The 21,363-nt window shown below is 40.5% G+C and overlaps 1 protein-coding gene across 1 annotated transcript in view; it reads left to right on the top strand.

Moving 5' to 3' along the window:
* Positions 1-21,363, top strand: part of LOC104104297 (phytyl ester synthase 1, chloroplastic-like) — a 40,799-nt gene that overhangs the window by 6,040 nt on the left and 13,396 nt on the right. The window contains exon 8 of the mRNA XM_009612349.4: positions 1,021-1,129. Within this exon, the coding sequence (XP_009610644.1) occupies positions 1,021-1,129 (109 nt within the window). The remainder of the gene's footprint in view (positions 1-1,020; positions 1,130-21,363) is intronic.

Genomic DNA, 21,363 nt, shown 5'->3' with positions numbered 1-21,363 from the left:
TACACCAAGCCCAAACATGCCTGTGGTGTGTAGAAGCAGTATATCCTACAAGTGTTTTCTAAAATTAAGCATATGTTTCTTCTTCTTGATTAGGTGTTAACTAACTTAAGTGGTCTACTTTCTGAATGCTTTTACCCCCTTAGCGAGTAGTTCTGAGCAATCACAAATTTTTACGACATTGAAATGCAAAAATCAGTAAAATAAATGGTACAAGACGGAGAGAAAAGAATTTTTTCACTAACTGTGAAGAAAACCATATCTTTTTGTAGGTTTTCTACTTTATGGTATACTTCTTGAATGCTACATGCTATGTTGCCCAATCATTAATAAAAATTATTACTTTGTCAAAAAGATATATTAAATTGGAGGAAAAGTAAGTGGACATCCTAGTAATTTCTGCTTTCTTTGTCCCGTGACAAAGTGCTGAAAAGATGGTTTATTTTATTGTTGTTTCTAATTTTCTTGCTTCAACTGACCGTTCAATATGTACTGCAGGATTCGCCATGTCACAAAATATATATGAAGCCCAACTCATTTTTTAGTTTATTTATTTTAATTCACTTCAAATTGATGGTCAAGAACTTGAATAGAGTTTATTAGTTATGAATTGCTTTAGGAAGTTGCATCGATCAGGTTTAACTTTTATCTGGTCTTATTACTCCATCCAGAACTATCAGTGAAATATATATTTCATTTAGGCACTCAATAGTGAACTTACTTTATTTCATGTGTTACAATAGCTAAAAAGCACCGAATTAGGTTCCTCGGTTTCCGTGTTTCATTGTTGATGCTATGTTATACTCTCTTCTTTTTTTTTTTTTGGATTAATTGCTATGCGGTGTAGTATTTACTTGCCTATTTTTATCTTATCTGGGAAAGACAGCTTATAATACTAAAAAGCTTTTTTCAAGATTTTTTTTCTGTCAATTCTGCCTCCTGTGCATGCATGCATGCAGTTGAATTTATGTTTCTTTATCAGATTTCTTGATAAAATGTGATGATACACAATGTACTGTTTAGTGGCAAAGACAACATGCTTCCAAGTGGAAATGAAGCTCAGAGGCTTGCAAAATCATTAAGAAACTGCCAAATACGACACTTCAAGGACAATGGGCATACTATTTTACTGGTAAGTTAGAACTTTGTCCCGTTATTGGAATACAATCATGCCTTTCCATTGTTTCAAAGTTATCTGTCTGCTTGTTTACAGTAGTTGCCGTTACCTTCATGTTTCTATAAACTTTAATTGGAAAATTGTTTGAAGCCTAAAAACTTTCTACTCATATTGAAGTTGAATTTTTTGTCAGAAATTTGATGTTCTCACTTTTTTCTGATCTCTTTTGTTGCCCAAGAATTAGATATTTCAGTTAAAACTTGCTTCTTGATTTAAGTGCATGTGCAAAAAATTCAAAAATTATTGGCTTCTGTGAAGATATGACCATTGGGCCTAACTCAACCCAAAAAGCTAGCTCATGAGTAGCGGATTGCCCAAGATCATATAAGAGACCACAAGTCCACCACCCATTCCCTCAACTACTGTGGGACTTAACACTCCCCCCCATACGCTCAAGGCTCAACTGCAACGTGAATTAGGCCCAACATTGACAAAATCAACATCAGGGATCAATGGCTCAGGTGTTGATTCCATGTAAAGAAATGAATCTTAGGCCTAACTCAACCCCAAAGCTAGCTCAGAGGGGAGGATTACACAAGAGTAGGGGTGAGCGTTTGGTACTTCGGTACGGTATTAAGAACTACGGTTCGGTACTTCGGTATTCGGTAAATCAATTGTGCATACCAAATAGCGTACCAAAGTAGTTTGACACGGTTCGGTATTTCTTGTTTGGTTCGGTAGCCAACCAAACTAAATTGAAATGATTTTCACATTAGTATAAAACGTTAAACATAGCTGGCCATAACAGTTTTCAAACTTTTTTTTTTTTTTTTTTTTCTAACAACGTTTTCAACAGTCAACACCAACACTTGAAATAGGAATGTTATGGACTTATGGTCCTTAGGGAACAGTCTGCACTTTGCAGCGTCTAAACTAAGAAGGCTTCACTGGATAACTTCATTTGTTCCTGCCCTCATTAACGAGTGCCTGTAAAATGGAACATAGGAGTACAATTTGCCACGCTTTTTGGAAACAAGATAAAAGAATTTGCTGTAGTAAAACTAATTCTGGTTTGAAATAATAAAGATAACAAAAGTTTGCACTTCTAACTAAGAAGGCTTCCCTGCCAACGAAACAGACTCTGCACTTTATGAACTCACAAAACTAGTAATACCACTGCGAGTAAACTACATCTGCCAACGACTAAACTAAGAAGGCTTCCCTGCAACTACACAGCTAAACTAGTAACAAAGTTGAAATTTTGGGCTATAGAAAGACAAAGTTAAACTTTTGGGCTGGGCAGTGTAGGACTAGGAAGCACGGGAGTACTTAAATAATTCGGTATTTCGGTATACTGAAATACCGAAACCTCAATACCGAATACAGAAAAATTAATACCGAATAAACCGATACCGAATTAATTTGGTCCGATTCGGAATTCGGTTTTTCGAATTTTATGCCCACCCCTACGCAAGACCATATAAAGAAACCACAACCGCTTCCCTCATCAATGTGGGACTTAACCCAACTTTATAAAGAATGGTTCCTCCTTCAAACAAATAATGGCACTTGCCACTTGCAATCTTTTGTTGGGAAGGAAGAACCACTATGTCTAGACTTATTAGACTTACTTTGCGGTTAAGTTATTAAAACTAAAATATGATAAGAGTTGAGAATGTTAAAGAATTTAGTTAGTGCATCGGGAATACACCTATATAGGTTTAGGTTGTATCACTTCTAAACCCATATGACAGTGATATGAGCATATCCTACTCCACAGAAGGAAGAATACTAGAAAGCAGACAGTGGAATCTTTTATCTCCTTGACTTGTAATTTGAGTTGATGCTCTTAATGTCACCTGCTAAAAATCAAGTTCTTAGAAAAACATAGAGTTAGAGAGAGAAATCATCCCATCTGTCTAACATTTCAGTTGAGTTTTCTGAATGTTTCCGGAGTCCTTGTTCGGTAAGTTAAGCCTAGTTTATGCAGACGTGAAAGATAGATCAAATTGGGATTTGAACTTTTGGAGTTATGGAAAGAAAAATCTACTTTGCTGCCAGTGACAACTAACAAGTCATTCGAATGCAAAAAATGAGGCAGCTTACTGGTGTGATTGGGTCGAAAGAAAGAGGAATTTCATCAGTCAAAACACTGATAAAATCATTCAATGCTTCTCTAGGTGGTCTGCCAAGTCTTACAGCTAGCTTTCTAGACATAGGCAACTTGTTCAGGAGATGGGAGGAACAGGGACCAGATTTCTGCGTATTTTGTCTTCCAAAACTCTGATAGTTCTGGTGTACCCTTATCGTTGTCTTACATGCATGGAGCTAGGAAAATCATGATAATAACCCCTGAAAGCATCCAAGATATTGGGTGGACTAATCTGGTTGTAGAACTGAAGCACCCTACAAAGTGGTATGATTGTGTTAGACAGATGCGTATGAGGTGGTTCTGACTCCACAGAACCTGCAACAGAGAGGTCTGTCCTGTGTTATAAGTGCTACATTTGTGAAAGAGAGACAGAGATTGCAAAATATCTCTTCCTACACTGCTCTTTGTGGTGTCACAATAATGGCATATGCTCTTCAACATCTTTGTGGTGAAATGAGTTGCTCCAAGGACATTCAAGGAACCCTATTTTGTTGGACAGACAAAGGGTAAGAGGAAGATATGGGGAACCATTCTAGCTTGCATGTGGTGGGTAGTTTGGAATGAAAGGAATGACAGATGTTTCAAAAGCATAAAGCAAAAATCCACAGGCTGAAGTTACATTACTCAGATGTACCTAATCTTTTGTTTTCCTTCTCATCTTGCTCTTTAGAAGGAGGTAAACTCCTCTGATCAAACCAAATGCAATGCTATCAAAAGTATTCCTGAACCTTTTTTTGGCGAGACAAGTTATTTCTCAGAATCAGTTGACATAGCTCCAGATAAGAGCTCCTTCGTCGCACAATTGAGTATACCTTCTGAAGTTTTATGTAACAACGGAAAGGAGATGATACTGCTCTCTCGAGTTTCAGTTAGAGAAGGAAGTGACATTCAACTAGCTCTGATTTGGGAAATGTGCCCCATCATTTCTGAACTTTCCTTTTAGGCAATTTCTTATTATGGATGATAAAATTTTCTTTATCTCAGGTGACAAATCTTTTGAGCTTATTAATTTTGGGGGTGATCAAATAAGATGGCTCTCTCTCACAACGAGAGGAAAACGTTTCTCTAGCAAAATCAATATCGACGAACACAATCTCAGATGGGTCTGTGATGCTTTAAAACAAGCATCAAGTGGAGTTGGAGATCTTTATAGAAGATGGGTAAGAACACAACAACAATATCTTTATAGGGTGTATCAGAATTACAATATATACGGCAAATTCGTAAGAATTGAGGTTTCGCGAGGAGGCTCGAAATCGACGGTGATCATTCTGGAGATAAGCTACAACAAGGGAGGGAAGATGTTGCTGAGAAGATCTAGGGAAACGTAACTCTTTTGGCCCACCAGTTCCATTAATAAATCCTATTTTGCTGCGGCAAATATAGAGAGATGGCCAGAGGTTTCTAAGGAATCATGCATCAAGGCAATAGAAGGCACACACCCACTTTCCAGAGGCCTAGTTGGGACCTTCAACGACCCATTCAACCGAAGCCCAAATCCGGAAACGATTCAAAAATGGTTTGCTACAAGATGGAGAGTAACTGCAAGTTTCAGAGTCACCCCCATGGACCATAATCGATTCTTATTCGAGCTTCCTTCCAAACAGGAAGCGGCAAGAATCATAGCTGGGGATTTGTTTTGGAATAGAAACACTTATCCCTAACTTGGTGGTTGCCAGACACGAATGCATCATCACCAGGGAGCAAGTCGGAAACTTCATGGATTAAAATGTTTGGAATCCTTCTGAATGCTTGGACATCAGATACCTTCAAATATCTCGGCGATCTATGTGGTGGCTTCGTCAGAGTAGACGAGGATACGAAGAACAGAACCCATTTCTGCTGGGCTCGACTATGCATCAGAAACTCCGAAAGGATCTTCCGACGAGTTTGAATCTTGAAGTTGATGGATGGAATTTTGAAATCCCGGTGTTAACAGAAATTCGGCCCTCTCTAATACTCACTGGACAATCCTCAGGGTTTGGTACAACATGGAAGCAGATGGTAACAGTGTCATCGAGCCAACCGCAGACTTGTGAGGTCGCTTCCACTAGTCATTCAAAAACGGAGCACGTGAGGGGCATAATTAGGGTTGTTCAAAACCGAACCGTAACCGTTAACCGAACCATAAAAATAGCATAATGGCTTATTGGTATCCAGTTATCGGATTAACGGTTGGTGAATGGATTGAAATTTTATAGTTAACGGTTTATCGTTTGGGGGCGAATTACTTAATTTCCTTATCGGATAAACCGTTAACCTGTTAAGAATTATTATATTTATATTTTTACCCATTATAAAGCAACTTCTTAGCAACTTGAGCTTTAACATCATCATAACTTGTTTTTGGGGTAGGAGTAGGCAAATCTAGATAGTTCTTGATACCTTTCTGCTCAAAGAAATTATTTAACTCGGTAACTGAAGCAAAACTATATCCAGAATTTATGTTAACTGAACTTCTATTACTGGTTATGGATCCCCAATTTGTATTTTAACTTGCTTATTGTAAAAGAATTAAAGAAGAAGAAACTACTATTAACAATGAGAGCTTCATTAGCGTATGATGTTTGGCATATTTCGATATGTGTTGATGTTACTTTGCCCATGTTTTAACCACTTTTTGATGTTATTTAATCTTTAAAACACCCAACATGGTGTAATTATTGGTTTGATGACTAATTAAGTTATGTGTGACGATTTAAGGTGTTCGGAGTGCAAAATATGAAGAAAAGGTGGTTTAGCCAGAGGAAGAAGGGTTGGATGCGTCGCATCCAACCTAGGAAAACATCATCCTGCATGCAACCTTAGCAGTGAAGTTGGGCCATAGCGTCCGCCATCGCGTGCGAAACTGGGAAGTAGAAGAGAAGGCTGGATGCGTCGCGTCCACCATCGCGTGCAAAGCTGAGAAATAGAGGACAAGGTGGATGCGTCGCATCCACCTTCGCAGGAAAAAATTGAAATGGAGGACAAGGTGGATGCGTCGCATCCACCCTAGCATCAATCCCTGAAGCCGAATTGGACTAGGAATAGGAGAGCTTTGGCCCACGACTTTTGTACGCAATATATAAGCTAAAAACGCCTCTTTTAGGTTATCTAACATATTGGGGAGAGGGAAAAAGCCACGAAAAAGCTGTGGAGGCTGGAATTCATCAAGTTTCATCTTTCTCCCACCAAACTTAGTAATTTTTATGTTTCTTTATATGATTTGTTGTTTGGCTACCATGTCTATGTGGAGCTAAACTTCACGTTCTAGGGTTGTGGTTCTTCCATGACTATTGTTATTCGGATATTGATTTTGACTACTTGATTTATCATATTAGTTTATTTATTCAATCTTGCACTTAATTATTTAATTGCTTGATCACCAATTGAATATTATCTACGAATCTAGAATTGAACTCGAAAGTGGGAATTCTATATTGCATACAGGATTGAGTAGGGCAAGTTCTTGAACTCGGGCATCGGGGAACGGATTCGTGGTTAGGATAGACATATACCTAATTGCCTTGCTTGGTTGATTTACAGGAATTATAAATGCGTTCTTGTTGATTCTCACTCCATAGACATATAGGCGTTAAGTTAGCTGGAATAGGCGAGTAAGAACTCGACAGATTCTTATGAGCAATATTAACCCTGTCAACCAATAAGCTAGATAAATTAGTCGGTCAATTCAATTGAAGAATACAATAGGATTGTTAGATAGACCATAACCCTAGATCGTTTTCATTACATTGATATCATTAAACTCTGCTCTTTCTCTGTTCAAAGTTTATTATTTATATTTTTCTTATTTAATTAGTTGGAATAAAATATTTTTAGATTTAATTCTTGTTTAGATAATTAGGATAGTCTAATTTAGTTAATAGTTAATCATAAGTCCTCGTGGGTTCGACATCCGACTTTTAGTCACTTTATTACTCGACGACCGCGTATACTTGCGTGAGTGTGTTTGGTCGCAACAAGTTTTTGGCGCCGTTGCCGGGGACTTAGAAATTAGCTACGTGACTAAGTTAAGCTTTTATTAGATATTTGTTTTCAAGTTTTAATTTTCAGTTTGCCTGGTTTGTGTCAACGCAGGGTCTTCTCTCGAATGCAGAGGAGTAGAAGTGCAAACAACCTCATTCCTCTTGATCCAGAAATCGAACGAACACTACATAGAGTGAGAAGGGAACACGAAGCTAGAACGAGAATAGAAAGAGATTTGGACATCGCAGTCCAACCACAGCCAATAGATATGGCAGGCAATGAAGAGCGTCCGGTAATTGAAGCCGCAAGGCCCAATCTTGCGAATATGACTCAGGCTATTGTGAAGCCTGATATCACTGGGCATTTTGAACTCAAACAGTACATGGTACAGCTGATTCAGTCCACAGGACAATATGTGGGTCTATCTCATGAGGACCCGCAGAGGCATATTCAGAACTTCTTGGAAATCACGGACACTTACAATTATCCGAACGTCTCCAAGGACTATGTCAGGCTGACACTATTCCCTTTTTCACTGTTGGGGGAAGCTAAAGAATGGTTGCAAAAGGAGCCCGCGAACTCTATCCACACTTGGGATGATCTAGCAAGGAAATTCCTGATCAAGTTTTTCCCAACTAAGAAGACAAAGTCGTTGAGGAGCCAAATTCTTGGGTTCCAACAACGGGATGGCGAGACACTTCGTCAAGCTTGGGAAAGATACAAGAAGCTACTCAGAGACTGCCCGCATCATTGTCAAACTGATGAGGTATTGGGTCACACTTTTGTTGATGGGTTAGATGAAGCATCAAAGATGAATCTTGACTCAGCTTGTGGGGGTAGTTGCATGGCAAGACCGTATAGTGAAATACAACTCTTGCTAAATAATTTCACTGCTAATGACCATAATTGGCAAGGAGAGGGGGATTCACGAAGGGGAATTAAACAGAAGGCCGCCGGTTTGATTGAGCTTGATGACTTTTCCGCCATGAGAGCCGATATAGCAAAATTGGCAAATCAGATGAATAGAATGACAACACAACAAATGCAACATGTACAGCAGATGTCTATTTGTTGCGAACTATGCGGAGACAGTCATATGATTGACATGTGCCCCACGAATCCTGAATCTATATACTATGTGGGGCAACAAAACAGAGGTCCTATGAATCAACATGCGCAATATGGGAACACTTACAACCCAAACTGGAGGAATCATCCTAACTTCTCATGGGGCGGAAGTCAACAGAATCAGTATAGGCCTCAAGGGAATTTTACTCAACCTCAGAAGCCACCCCAACAAATGGAAGAAAGTACGAATGACTTGCTGAAAAAGTTGTTACTAGACAATCAACAGCTCAGGACCGATTTCAGAAATCTTGAGAGGCAAATGGGGCAGTTAGCAGCAAACCAAAATACTAGACCTACAGGCTCACTTCCCAGTGATACAGAGAAGAACCCTCAAATTAATGCAGTTACACTTAGAAACGGGAGGGAACTAGAGGAAGTGCCAAGGAAGATAAAAGAAAAACCTATACCTGGGGGGGAGTTGACACCTAAGGCAACACAAGAGTCAAAGGAAGATGATGCAAGTTCAGAGCGAATGGAGGTTACAAGGCCACCACCACCTTTCCCCCAAAGATTGCAGAAAAGGAATGACGATCGCATGTTCAACAAATTTCTCTCCATGTTGAGTCAGGTTCAATTAAATATTCCATTAGTGGATGTACTTCGTGAAATTCCAAAGTACGCTAAGTACATAAAAGACATAGTGGCTCATAAGAGGAAATTGACTGAGTTCGAGACGGTTGCACTTACTGAGGAGTGCACATCAAGGGTCCAAAACAAGCTTCCCAAAAGCTTAAGGACCCTGGCAGCTTCACCATTCCAGTACAAATCGGTAATATTAACGTGGGACGTGCTCTGTGTGATTTGGGTGCAAGCATAAATCTGATGCCTTTATCCTTGTTTAAGCAATTAGGTCTGGGAGCTCCGAGACCAACCACCGTGATGTTGCAATTAGCTGATAGGTCCATAGCCTACCCCGAAGGAGTGATTGAAGATGTGCTGCTGCAAATTGGAAAATTCATCTTCCCAGCTGACTTCATTATTCTAGACTTCGAGGCTGATGAACAAGTTCCAATCATATTGGGACGACCTCTCTTGGCTACTGGCGATGCAATAATTAAAGTGAGAGAAGGGAAAATGATTATGAGAGTGGACAACGAGGAGGCAGTCTTCAATGTCTACAAAGCAATCCAACTCCCCCGCCACTATGAGGAGCTCTCTATGATATCTGTGGTGGAGGTGGATGAGAAACTTCTTGACACGAGTGTATATCTAGGCGACTGTTTAGAAAAAGCAATCATGATGTTTGATAGCTTGGAGATGGATGATGAGGTTGAGGAGATGATGCATATCCTAGATACATCATGTGGTTACATGCAAGGAATAATCCCGTTTGAGCCCCTGAATAGGCCAAGTGGCCCCCCACCAAAGCCGTCAATTGAAAAAGCTCCAAATTTGGAACTTAAACCCCTACCCCCTCACCTTCAATATGCTTATTTGGGAAGTTCTGACACTTTACCTGTTATTATTTCTGCTCACTTGTCTAAATTACAGGAAGAAAAGCTATTAAGGGTGCTACGTGAGCACAAGCGAGCAATTGGGTGGACAATGTCTGACATTAAAGGCATTAGTCCAGCTTTCTGCATGCACAAAATCCTCATGGAGGACGGACACAAGCCAAGTGTAGAACACCAACGCCGACTAAATCCAATCATGAAAGAAGTGGTAAGGAAAGAAGTGATTAAGTGGCTTGATGCAGGTATTGTATTTCCAATCTCTGATAGTAAATGGGTAAGCCCCGTTCAATGTGTGCCGAAGAAAGGGGGGATAACCGTAGTAGTTAATGAAAATAATGACTTAATTCCTACAAGAACTGTAACTGGATGGAGAATTTGCATAGATTACAGAAAACTGAACAATGCCACCCGGAAAGACCACTTTCCCCTTCCTTTTATTGACCAAATGCTTGATAGATTAGCTGGCCAGGAATACTACTGTTTCCTGGACGGTTATTCGGGGTATAATCAGATTGCTATAGCCCCAGAAGACCAAGAGAAAACTACATTTACATGTCCTTATGGCACGTATGCGTTCAAGAGAATGCCCTTCGGTCTTTGTAATGCACCTGCGACTTTTCAAAGGTGTATGATGGCTATTTTCACTGACATGGTTGAAAGATATGTAGAAGTATTCATGGACGATTTTTCTGTGTTTGGATGTTCTTTTGATAGTTGTTTGATGAACCTTGATAAAGTGCTAGCTAGGTGTGAAGAGACGAACTTGGTGCTAAACTGGGAAAAGTGCCATTTCATGGTACGTGAAGGTATAGTTTTGGGGCACAAGGTTTCAAAAGATGGTCTACAGGTGGATAAAGCAAAGGTGGAGACGATCGAAAAATTGCCCCCGCCGACATCCATCAAAGGCATTCGCAGTTTCTTGGGTCATGCAGGTTTTTATCGTCGTTTCATTAAAGATTTTTCGAAAATTTCTTCCCCTTTGTGCAGGCTTCTAGAGAAAGACGTTACCTTCAAGTTTGATAATGCATGTCTGAAAGCATTTGAGGAGCTGAAGGGAAGATTGGTGACTGCACCAATTATCATTGGCCCCGATTGGGCACAACCATTTGAGTTGATGTGCGATGCAAGTGACATAGCAATTGGAGCGGTGTTGGGGCAAAGGAGGGATAAAATCTTTCACTCCATTTATTATGCAAGCAAAACTATGAATCCAGCTCAGATGAATTATACAGTGACTGAAAAGGAGTTGCTTGCAGTGGTGTGGGCGTTTGACAAGTTCAGATCCTATCTAGTGGGAACCAAAGTCATCGTCTACACAGATCATTCAGCTATCAGATACCTATTTGAAAAGAAAGACGCCAAGCCGAGGCTGATTCGTTGGGTCCTCCTCTTGCAAGAATTTGACTTAGAGATCCGAGATCGAAAAGGGACAGAAAATCAAGTGGCCGATCATTTGTCCAGATTAGAGAGCCGGAACCATGTAGCTGAAGGAGGGTCAATTAAAGAAACATTTCCGGATGAGCAAATATTAGCAATCACCTCAGGTGAAGCCCCATGGTATGCAGATTATGTGAATTTTATCGCAAGTGGGGTAACGCCACTAGAATGGACAGCTGACAATAGAAGAAGATTCCTACATGATGTAAGGTTCTACGTGTGGGATGAGCCATTCCTATATAGGCAGTGTGCAGATCAGTTGGTGAGAAGGTGTGTTCCTGAGGAAGAGATGAAGGCTATACTACATGACTGCCATGCGTCACCATATGGAGGTCATCACGGCGGGGATAGAACCGCCCAAAAAGTGCTACAATCAGGTTTTTATTGGCCAAAATTGTTTAAGGATGCACATGCCTTCGTTAAAAATTGTGATAGATGCCAAAGAACTGGAACTATCACGAGGAAGCACGAGATGCCCTTGCAAAATATACTGGCGGTAGAACTTTTTGATGTTTGGGGGATTGATTTTATGGGACCATTCCCATATTCTAACGGACACAGATACATCTTGGTGGCGGTCGACTATGTTTCTAAGTGGGTAGAGGCCATAGCTCTTCCTACTAACGACGCAAAGGTTGTGGTAGGCTTTGTAAAGAAGCACATCTTCACACGTTTTGGGACCCCAAGAGTGTTGATAAGCGACGGGGGAACTCACTTTTGTAACAAACTGCTGAATAATATTCTTGCAAAATACGGAGTCAAGCACAAAGTTTCCACTGCCTATCATCCCCAAACGAGTGGTCAAGTAGAAGTTTCCAACAGAGAGGTCAAGCAGATTTTGGAAAAGACAGTAAGTATGAATAGAAAGGACTGGGCCGGGAAGCTGGATGACGCATTATGGGCATATCGCACTGCGTACAAGACCCCAATAGGCACTTCTCCGTACAGGTTGGTTTATGGGAAGGCCTGCCATCTGCCCGTCGAGCTTGAACACAAAGCATATTGGGCGATTAAAAAGCTAAATATGGAGATGGACTTGGCCGGTGAGAAGAGATTGCTACAACTCAACGAGCTTGATGAGTTTCGATTGCATGCGTATGAAAATGCCAAATTGTATAAAGAGAAGACCAAAAGATGGCATGATAAGCATATCCAACATCGTGAGTTTGAACCAGGTCAAGAAATTCTACTGTTTAATTCAAGGCTAAAGCTTTTTCCAGGAAAGCTTAAATCTCGATGGTCGGGTCCGTTTGAAGTGGTTAGTGTGAAACCTCATGGTGCGATAGAATTGTGTGATAAGGGGTCCAATACGACATTCTTGGTAAATGGCCAAAGAGTAAAACACTATTGGGGTGGTGACATTGCACGTCACAAGACCACAATGGATTTAGTGGAGGCATGAAGAACATGTTGCGTCGTGCCGCGACGTTAAATCAGGCGCTTCTTGGGAGGCCACCCAAGTTAGTTAGTTTATTTTTATTTTTATTTTTAAATTTTTTTTTCTTTCTTTTCGTAGGACATAGAAAAAAAAAAAAAAAAAAAAAAAAAAAAACTAAAAAGTTCCCCAGATATGAGAAAACGAGGCGGATGCGTCGCGTCCCCCTCAGCGAAAAAAAAAAAAAAAAATTTTTTTGACGGGCCAATTGCTCAAGGCAGTGAAGTCTGCCTATCGCGCCCGTATCGCGTCCGAAAATTTTTGAAGGAAGACAAGGGGATGCGTCGCGTCAAAGCTCGCACGCACAGGTAAGTAATATATATTTTAACACATCTTAAGATAACCTATTCGAAAAAAACGTTTCTTGCGACGCATCCACTCGTCTCTTTTTGGCGACGCCTACGAACGCAGAACAGAATTCTCTCATCGAAATTGTAACGCATACAAACGCAATAAGCTCAAACGCGACAGGTACGCATCATCCTCTTCGTTCTTCCGTTGGCTTCTCTCCTAGTTCGTCTCTCCTCCCTCCTTCAATGGTAGCAACAAGTAGGTTTTGCAATTTCAAGATTTTTAGGGCTGTCGTTCTTGGTAGTTGTAATGGTTGCGAGATGATAAACTATAATTCCCTTCATCTCGTCCAACTTTGGGAGGGTAGTTGCATTGCTCAACTGATAGAATGAACTAGGCACACTTGTTGCATACCACATGTTCGACGAATTGTCCCTGAGGAAAATTTAGGCGTCGGTGAAGTCTGAGTAACCGAGCAACATTGGTGTATGCTTGAGAATAAGTGTGGGGTCGAGTGAGGGGCTATGTGAAATTGAATTTTTGAAGAGAGTTATCACATACTTGCTGAAAGTCATGAGCTACAATTCCATGAAGAGTGAATGGCATGACTTTACGAATAAATTGAAGTCTGCAAGCTGTTGCAATTGCTTTCAAGCTGAACTTCGCTGTTTCATCTGCTAATTGTTGAATTCTTTGCATTGCAGGTACTTAGATTCGTAAAATGACAGCAGCGAGTAAACCATCCAAGCAACAAGACAAAGATGGTAACAAGCAACCGCCCAAAAAGCCTACCGGAAGGGCAGCGGGCGGTCCAAATCCACAGAAAAAAAGGAAGCGGACGGAGAAGGAAATGGAACTGCTGCCTAGGCAGTTAAGTGATGATTCAGAGCAAGAGGAGGAGGAAACATTGGTCAGGAGGACAGTGAAGAAGGGTATTACACCAAGCAAAGGAATAGAGATAAGAGAGCCTGTGACATACCAAAGAAAAGCTTCGAGAATGAGTGCTCCGACTGATAAAGGGAAGGAGAAGATTACTACAGAATCTGAATCCGATTCCGATTCGGACAATGACCACCTACAGGTCAACATGAGTGATGAAGACGAGGGTGAACCCATAGACCGAGTTGATTGGGAGAAATACTTTGTTAATGAGAAGGCATTCCGAGCCTATAAGAAGATACTGGTTTCAAAGAAGTATATTCCGGAAAAGCCGATAAACATCGGACCACTTAAGACAAAGTACTCAGAGTTTCTCAAGTCAATTCGAGAGGTGCAAAAATGGGGACCCATTCTGAAAGGTCACGGCAAAGCCAACCTCACCATTGTTAGAGAGCTCTACGCCAATTGGCGTCACGCAAGGGGAAACATTGTGCGAGTAAGAGGGGTAGATATTAATGTGTCAGCTGAAGCTCTGAATAACTTCTTAAGGGTGCCACACACACTTACAGACAGGTTTGACGCCATATGCAAAACACCAGATTATGCACACATTAAGTCTGTCCTATGCCCTACCAGGAAGGATGCAGAATGGAAGCATGGGAGTATGGAGTACCACTCTATAGCAAAGGAATTCATGAGTGCGTTAGCACGTGTGGCTCTAAATTTCATTTGTAACCGCCTGCTGCCATGCCAACATAAAACTGATGTCCCTCGTTACCGCGCACTCGTATTATATGCTTTATTAGAGGGGATACCACTCAACTTCGGAGCCATCATGCATGATCAAATGCAGCGAACCAGGATGAATTACAAGTGGAGGCTGTTCTTTGCTAATACCCTAACGGCTTTTTTAACAGAGAGGGGAGTACTATGGGACAAGGAGAATGACGACATTGAGGCTAAAGCTCCAGGACCATATGATGTCACTCATGTTCTAGAGCCGAACAAGGGAAGGTCTTCTAAGCTCACCATCCAACAATTATTTGAGCATATGCAAGCAGATATGCAAGAGAACAGGGCTGAGCTGATAGCGACTCGTGTCGAGTTGAGTGCCACCAGGGATGAGTTGAGACAGACTCGTGCGGATCTAAGCCGAGTTCAGACCGAGCAGGCCACGATGATGAAGGAGATATCATTACTCCTCAGAGCTCTGGTTCAATGTGCAGGTACAGACATCTCCCAGCTGATTGCATCATCCACTGCCGGACCATCCACTCCTGTTCCTCCCATAGTCACCGAGGCTCCACTCAACAGGCCTACTGAGGTCGCTGTAACACCTGATACAGAATCCGCACCAGTTGTTGATGATAGGAATGCTATGGATGCAGATGCTCCTCCACAGACTGCGGATGAGCCCTCCACCTTGACTTGAGGGAGTTCTTCTCACCCTACTTTACCTTGTTTGTGTGCGTTGGGGACAACGCACAGTCCTAAGTGTGGGGTGGGGGTGATTCATGTTTGATGTATGGATGAATGTACTAATATATTCACTGGATTAATGGCATAAAATAGCAGTAAATTCATCTATATGGAGTAACTATCAGTTTATCTATCAGTTTATCATTATGAAAAAAAAAAAAATGATATATATATATATATATATATATATATATATATATATAGTATCTTTGTAGATAGTAATAATCCCCTGTGGTTTTTCTTTGTGCCTCGGTTCTTTTCCATGGGATGTAGTTTGAACCGGGTAATTTTGTTTTCTTTTTAGAGTAGAGTAGGAATGTAGGGAATAAAAGGAGGAAGAATGATGAACCTAGGTGACCTTGACTTGGTTGATAATGGCATATTTAAGCTTTTACATATGTAATATCTTCCCTTCTCACTCTGAAATTATTGATGATGCCTTGTTAAAACGGATAGCATGTTTTGTGGCGCCTATTTCTCATTTTCTTGACTTGTGTTCACTTTGCGCTTAATGCTTAATATCTCGTTGCTCCGTGAATACTTGCATTGTTTGAGAGTCGGAATGTGACCGTCCTTAGCGAGTCATGTGCCATGTGTGGTGAGGTTTTTGTGTAGTCCATGTAGTGTACTTGTGTCTAGAACTTGCCCGGTATGTGAGTTGAAGTGAAATTTTAGGTGATGCTCGGTTTGAAAAATGATTTTAGGCTTTCTTTGATCTTTTTGAGCTTATTGCTTATCACAAATAAAATCTATCCCTAGTTAAACCTTTTGAGCCTGTAGACCTTTTATTTGGTACCCACATTACAAGCCTACACCCTTTTTATTCTTAATTGACATTGTTTTGATCCTTTTACCTCTTAAAGCACTTTAAGTGTTAGATGAGCGCTAAAAGAAGTAAGAAGGGACTAAGTGTGGGGTGACTTTTGAGAGGAACCAATGAAAGAAAGAAGGGTGCACTTATTTTGTAAAATAATACGCCACTAGCAAAAAAAAAGAAAAAAAAAAAAAAAGAAAGAAAAATATAAAGGAATAAATTGTTGTCTTATTCTTGCTAGTGGGTATGAATTAAAGTAGTGCTTAAAGAAAGAGGAAATATTGTTGGGGTGATATTATTTGTGAAATTGAAGTGGTGTTGAAGAATTTGCGCTTAAGTTATTTGATGATGTGTTAAAGTGCTTAGGAGGTTGAGTCACTATTCCTAAAATATATCCTACCCGTCCCTTAGCCCACATTACAACCATGAAAAAGTCCTAATTGATTTTAGATCGAGCGAGCTTACATTAGTAGAGATTTACATTAAGGGCAAGCCTATGGTACCAACTACATGCATGTGACTTCTTTTGTGAGAGTGAGCGATTTTCTTTGTGAGCATGAGATTCGAATGTGTGGATTGATTCTACTCTCTCTGCTTTTGTTGTGAGGGCACATGGTTTCACGAGGGATAGGTAACGTTATTAGACTTCTCTATGATGTTGGTTGTTCAAGCCATGAGTGCATAGTGACATTGAGTCGGTTTTTGAGGTTAGGATTGTTGTGAGCATGTTGTTTTTGTTCGAATATTTTTAAAGAATGGCATAAGTAAAGGGAAGGGTATGTGATGCATAGCCTAGAGCCTAATTGTTGCAAATAACCACGGTCAGAGGTGCAGTGTGCTTTGAATGATAAGAGCTTAATTTTGTTTCGTCTACTATAGGATGGTTTGTTCGAGGACGAACAAAGGTTTAAGTGTGGGGTAGTGATGTTTGGCATATTTCGATATGTGTTGATGTTACTTTGCCCATGTTTTAACCACTTTTTGATGTTATTTAATCTTTAAAACACCCAACATGGTGTAATTATTGGTTTGATGACTAATTAAGTTATGTGTGACGATTTAAGGTGTTCGGAGTGCAAAATATGAAGAAAAGGTGGTTTAGCCAGAGGAAGAAGGGTTGGATGCGTCGCATCCAACCTAGGAAAACATCATCCTGCATGCAACCTTAGCAGTGAAGTTGGGCCATAGCGTCCGCCATCGCGTGCGAAACTGGGAAGTAGAAGAGAAGGCTGGATGCGTCGCGTCCACCATCGCGTGCAAAGCTGAGAAATAGAGGACAAGGTGGATGCGTCGCATCCACCTTCGCAGAAAAAAAATTGAAATAGAGGACAAGGTGGATGCGTCGCATCCACCTTAGCATCAATCCCTGAAGCCGAATTGGACTAGGAATAGGAGAGCTTTGGCCCACGACTTTTGTACGCAATATATAAGCTAAAAACGCCTCTTTTAGGTTATCTAACATATTGGGAAGGGGAAAAAGCCACGACAAAGCTGTGGAGGCCGGAATTCATCGAGTTTCATCTTTCTCCCACCAAACTTAGTAATTTTTATGTTTCTTTATATGATTTGTTGTTTGGCTACCATGTCTATGTGGAGCTAAACTTCACGTTCTAGGGTTGTGGTTCTTCCATGACTATTGTTATTCGGATATTGATTTTGACTACTTGATTTATCATATTAGTTTATTTATTCAATCTTGCACTTAATTATTTAATTGCTTGATCACCAATTGAATATTATCTACGAATCTAGAATTGAACTCGAAAGTGGGAATTCTATATTGCATACAGGATTGAGTAGGGCAAGTTCTTGAACTCGGGCATCGGGGAACGGATTCGTGGTTAGGATAGACATATACCTAATTGCCTTGCTTGGTTGATTTACAGGAATTATAAATGCGTTCTTGTTGATTCTCACTCCATAGACATATAGGCGTTAAGTTAGCTGGAATAGGCGAGTAAGAACTCGACAGATTCTTATGAGCAATATTAACCCTGTCAACCAATAAGCTAGATAAATTAGTCGGTCAATTCAATTGAAGAATACAATAGGATTGTTAGATAGACCATAACCCTAGATCGTTTTCATTACATTGATATCATTAAACTCTGCTCTTTCTCTGTTCAAAGTTTATTATTTATATTTTTCTTATTTAATTAGTTGGAATAAAATATTTTTAGATTTAATTCTTGTTTAGATAATTAGGATAGTCTAATTTAGTTAATAGTTAATCATAAGTCCTCGTGGGTTCGACATCCGACTTTTAGTCACTTTATTACTCGACGACCGCGTATACTTGCGTGAGTGTGTTTGGTCGCAATAGCGTACTAGAGTGTGATTGTGATTGGATCATCTATCTATTGTTTACTATCTTGCTTACTTATGTAATTTTTATTGTCTATTTGATTTAGCTGATAAACTGCCTGATAATTGCTTAATCCGATACCAATTCGCCCGATATCTTATAGGGTGGTTAGCGGATTATTACAGTTACAAGTCGATAACCTATAAGCCGAACCAGTAGGCATAAATATCCGCCCGATAAGCAGCCCTAGGCATAACTTTATTTCAAAAGCTCTGTAGCCCTTAATTTCTCATGGGTCGACCCGATCCACAAATGTTATTACTAAAGGAAAGACTTTTAAAGGGCTAGTATATTTGGGCCTGAACAATGGATACTAGGGGCAAGTGCACAGATAGCCATTCTTTGGTTTGCTATTTAAAGACTAGCCAGTACTTATTTTGTCCTGAAATTTTAAACTAAATTTTTTAATTTCAGGACAATTCAATATATTTTTGTCCTGAAAAACTAAAATTCAGGATACACTGGCTAATTCCTAAATAGCAGCCCTTTAGAGTGGCTATCTGGTGTCATTTCTACTGGAGATACTACACTAAAGGCCCAAAGAAGAAGAAAAATCAGAAAATTCGAAAGAAGCCCAGCCTAGTTTCTGAATGGAGGAGAATCGGGCACAAATTAGACCCATGTCTGCTAAGGGACTTTTCGATGCAAGCAGATATAAGTTTTGACCCTCTCTTGGTGGAAATTAATGCTTCAATTTATAGAGCTACTGACTCAATTGGAGAGACCCAATCCCAAGTTGATGCCGATGATGAAGCTAACAGTCCTCATCCCTCAATGCAACCTCGTCAGATTATGGATGTTCAGAGGGTTAGTGAATCAAAGTCCGAATTTTTCTCCTGCTCTCTCAATGAATTTTTCCCTCTTACCATGGTATGATAGACAAGATTTACGCATGCAATTAGTAGGTACACCCACTATGGTAGAAAGTTCAAGATGGACGAAGATGGCGATGATTGAAAGCGTATAAAGCTTTCGGGGTGAATGTAGCAGGTTTTGAAAACGAAATTTGGGCATTATCCTAAGAATGGAAGAGAAGAGGAAAATTCAACTAAAACAACAAGCAAATGCAGTGTCAGAATCCAAAAAATGAAAGAACAAAGGGGAAATAGAACACAGGAAATTGGTGTGGGACTCCAGGAGGGCAGTGAGAAGAAGGTAAGGGGTAGCTCGCAAAAAGCTCATTCCAGATGAAAGTCAAGATAAGGACCTCTTGTATTGTATTGTATTGTTCATCTAATATCAATAATATATTTTCTCCCGTGCTTTCTCACATAGATCTTGTGAGTTCTTCCCTTGAATTCCCCAGGCTTGATCAAGGAGTGGAGTGTTGGAGCTTGCTTCTCTCTTTAACTAGCTCTCACTTCTCTCTAAAATGCCAGATTTTTGACTTCACAAGGACCCCAATGGCTTTTAATCAAAATGGGGTCGGGTTATAAAATTCACAAAATGTACCCTCCGAACCCGACTCTGCGATCACAGACGCAGAGTACTCCGCAGAACAGGTCTGTAGTCCATGAAAGGGACCGCGAAATTGATCTCCAAAACTGGGCTGGTTTGTTCAAGTCTGCGGTAGGTCTGCAGGTCCGCGGATCAGTTATGCGGCCGCATAATGCACCACGAAATCTCCCTCCGGAATTTCTCATGCTGATTCTGCGATGGATGTGCGGCCCGCGAAACGGTTATGCGGTCGCATAATGGACCGCAAAATGACCTTCAAAATTGAGCTTCTCCTGTTCAACTCCGCGACGATTCTGCGGTCCGCGGAACAGTTTTATGGTCGCATAATGGAACGTAGAAACGCCATGTTCTGCAAAAATTTTCCACCAACTCCTCAATGCATTACTCAATCCCAAAAGTCCATACATGAGCCTACGTCGGCAAATAAGACCTCAGATTCATGGCGAAATTTCACGGGGCTTTACATAATGGTCTACATGTCAGATTTTGGGAGGACAGATGGCTTGGCAACACAACTCTAAAGGACTCTTATCCAGGATTATATCAGATAGCCAGCAATCAGAAGGCTAATGTGGGTCAATATAGGGAGGGCAACAACTGGACTCCTTTATTCAGAAGAAACTTACAGGATTGGGAAATCAATGATCTTCTCTCACTCTTAGAAGTTATGGGTGGCTGCAGTACTAGTGAGTCTCAAACCGATAAAATGCTATGGGGAAGATCTAAGGAAGGGAAGTTTACCGTCAAAGATGGTTACAACCACTTGTGCTCACAACATTGCATGCTAGAGGACTGACCTTGGAAACATGTCTGGAGAATTAGGCAACCACTAAAAGTAGCTTGCTTCACATGGACAACTCTTAATGAAGCATGCTGAAAACAGGAAAATCTCAGTAGAAAGGCGTGGTCCTAGTCAACAGATGCTACATGTATCACCAAAACTCTGAGACTGTCAGTCACTTGTTTTTGCACTGCCCAGTTGCAAATGCTATTTGGAATTTCTTCTTAGCCATTTTTGGACTGCATTATATCATGCCTAATTCAATCAGAGAAGCATTTGTTAGCCGGTGCTTTTTGGGAGTTGACAAAACCATCAAAAGAATCTGGAGAATGGTCCCAGCAGTAATTTTGTGGTGCTTATGGAATGAAAGGAATCACAGATGTTTTGATGGAATCTCAACTCCAACCCACACTCTGAAAGCTAGATGCCTAGTTAGTTTATTCAGTTTGAACTTTCACTCCCCTGTAAAGAGTGTTTTATAAATTTATGGATTTTGTTAGCTCCCTGATACTACCATAGATGTGGTTTGGAGCTAGCCTTTTTGCTGTTTACATTTTTTTTGATCTGTTAGCTCCTTGTAGGATTTGTCTGGAACTGGCATTTAATTCCT

Source organism: Nicotiana tomentosiformis, chromosome 6 (assembly GCF_000390325.3).
Source record: "Nicotiana tomentosiformis chromosome 6, ASM39032v3, whole genome shotgun sequence".
Classification (NCBI taxonomy): Eukaryota; Viridiplantae; Streptophyta; class Magnoliopsida; order Solanales; family Solanaceae; genus Nicotiana; species Nicotiana tomentosiformis.
This window is presented reverse-complemented; position numbering and strand designations above follow the sequence as displayed.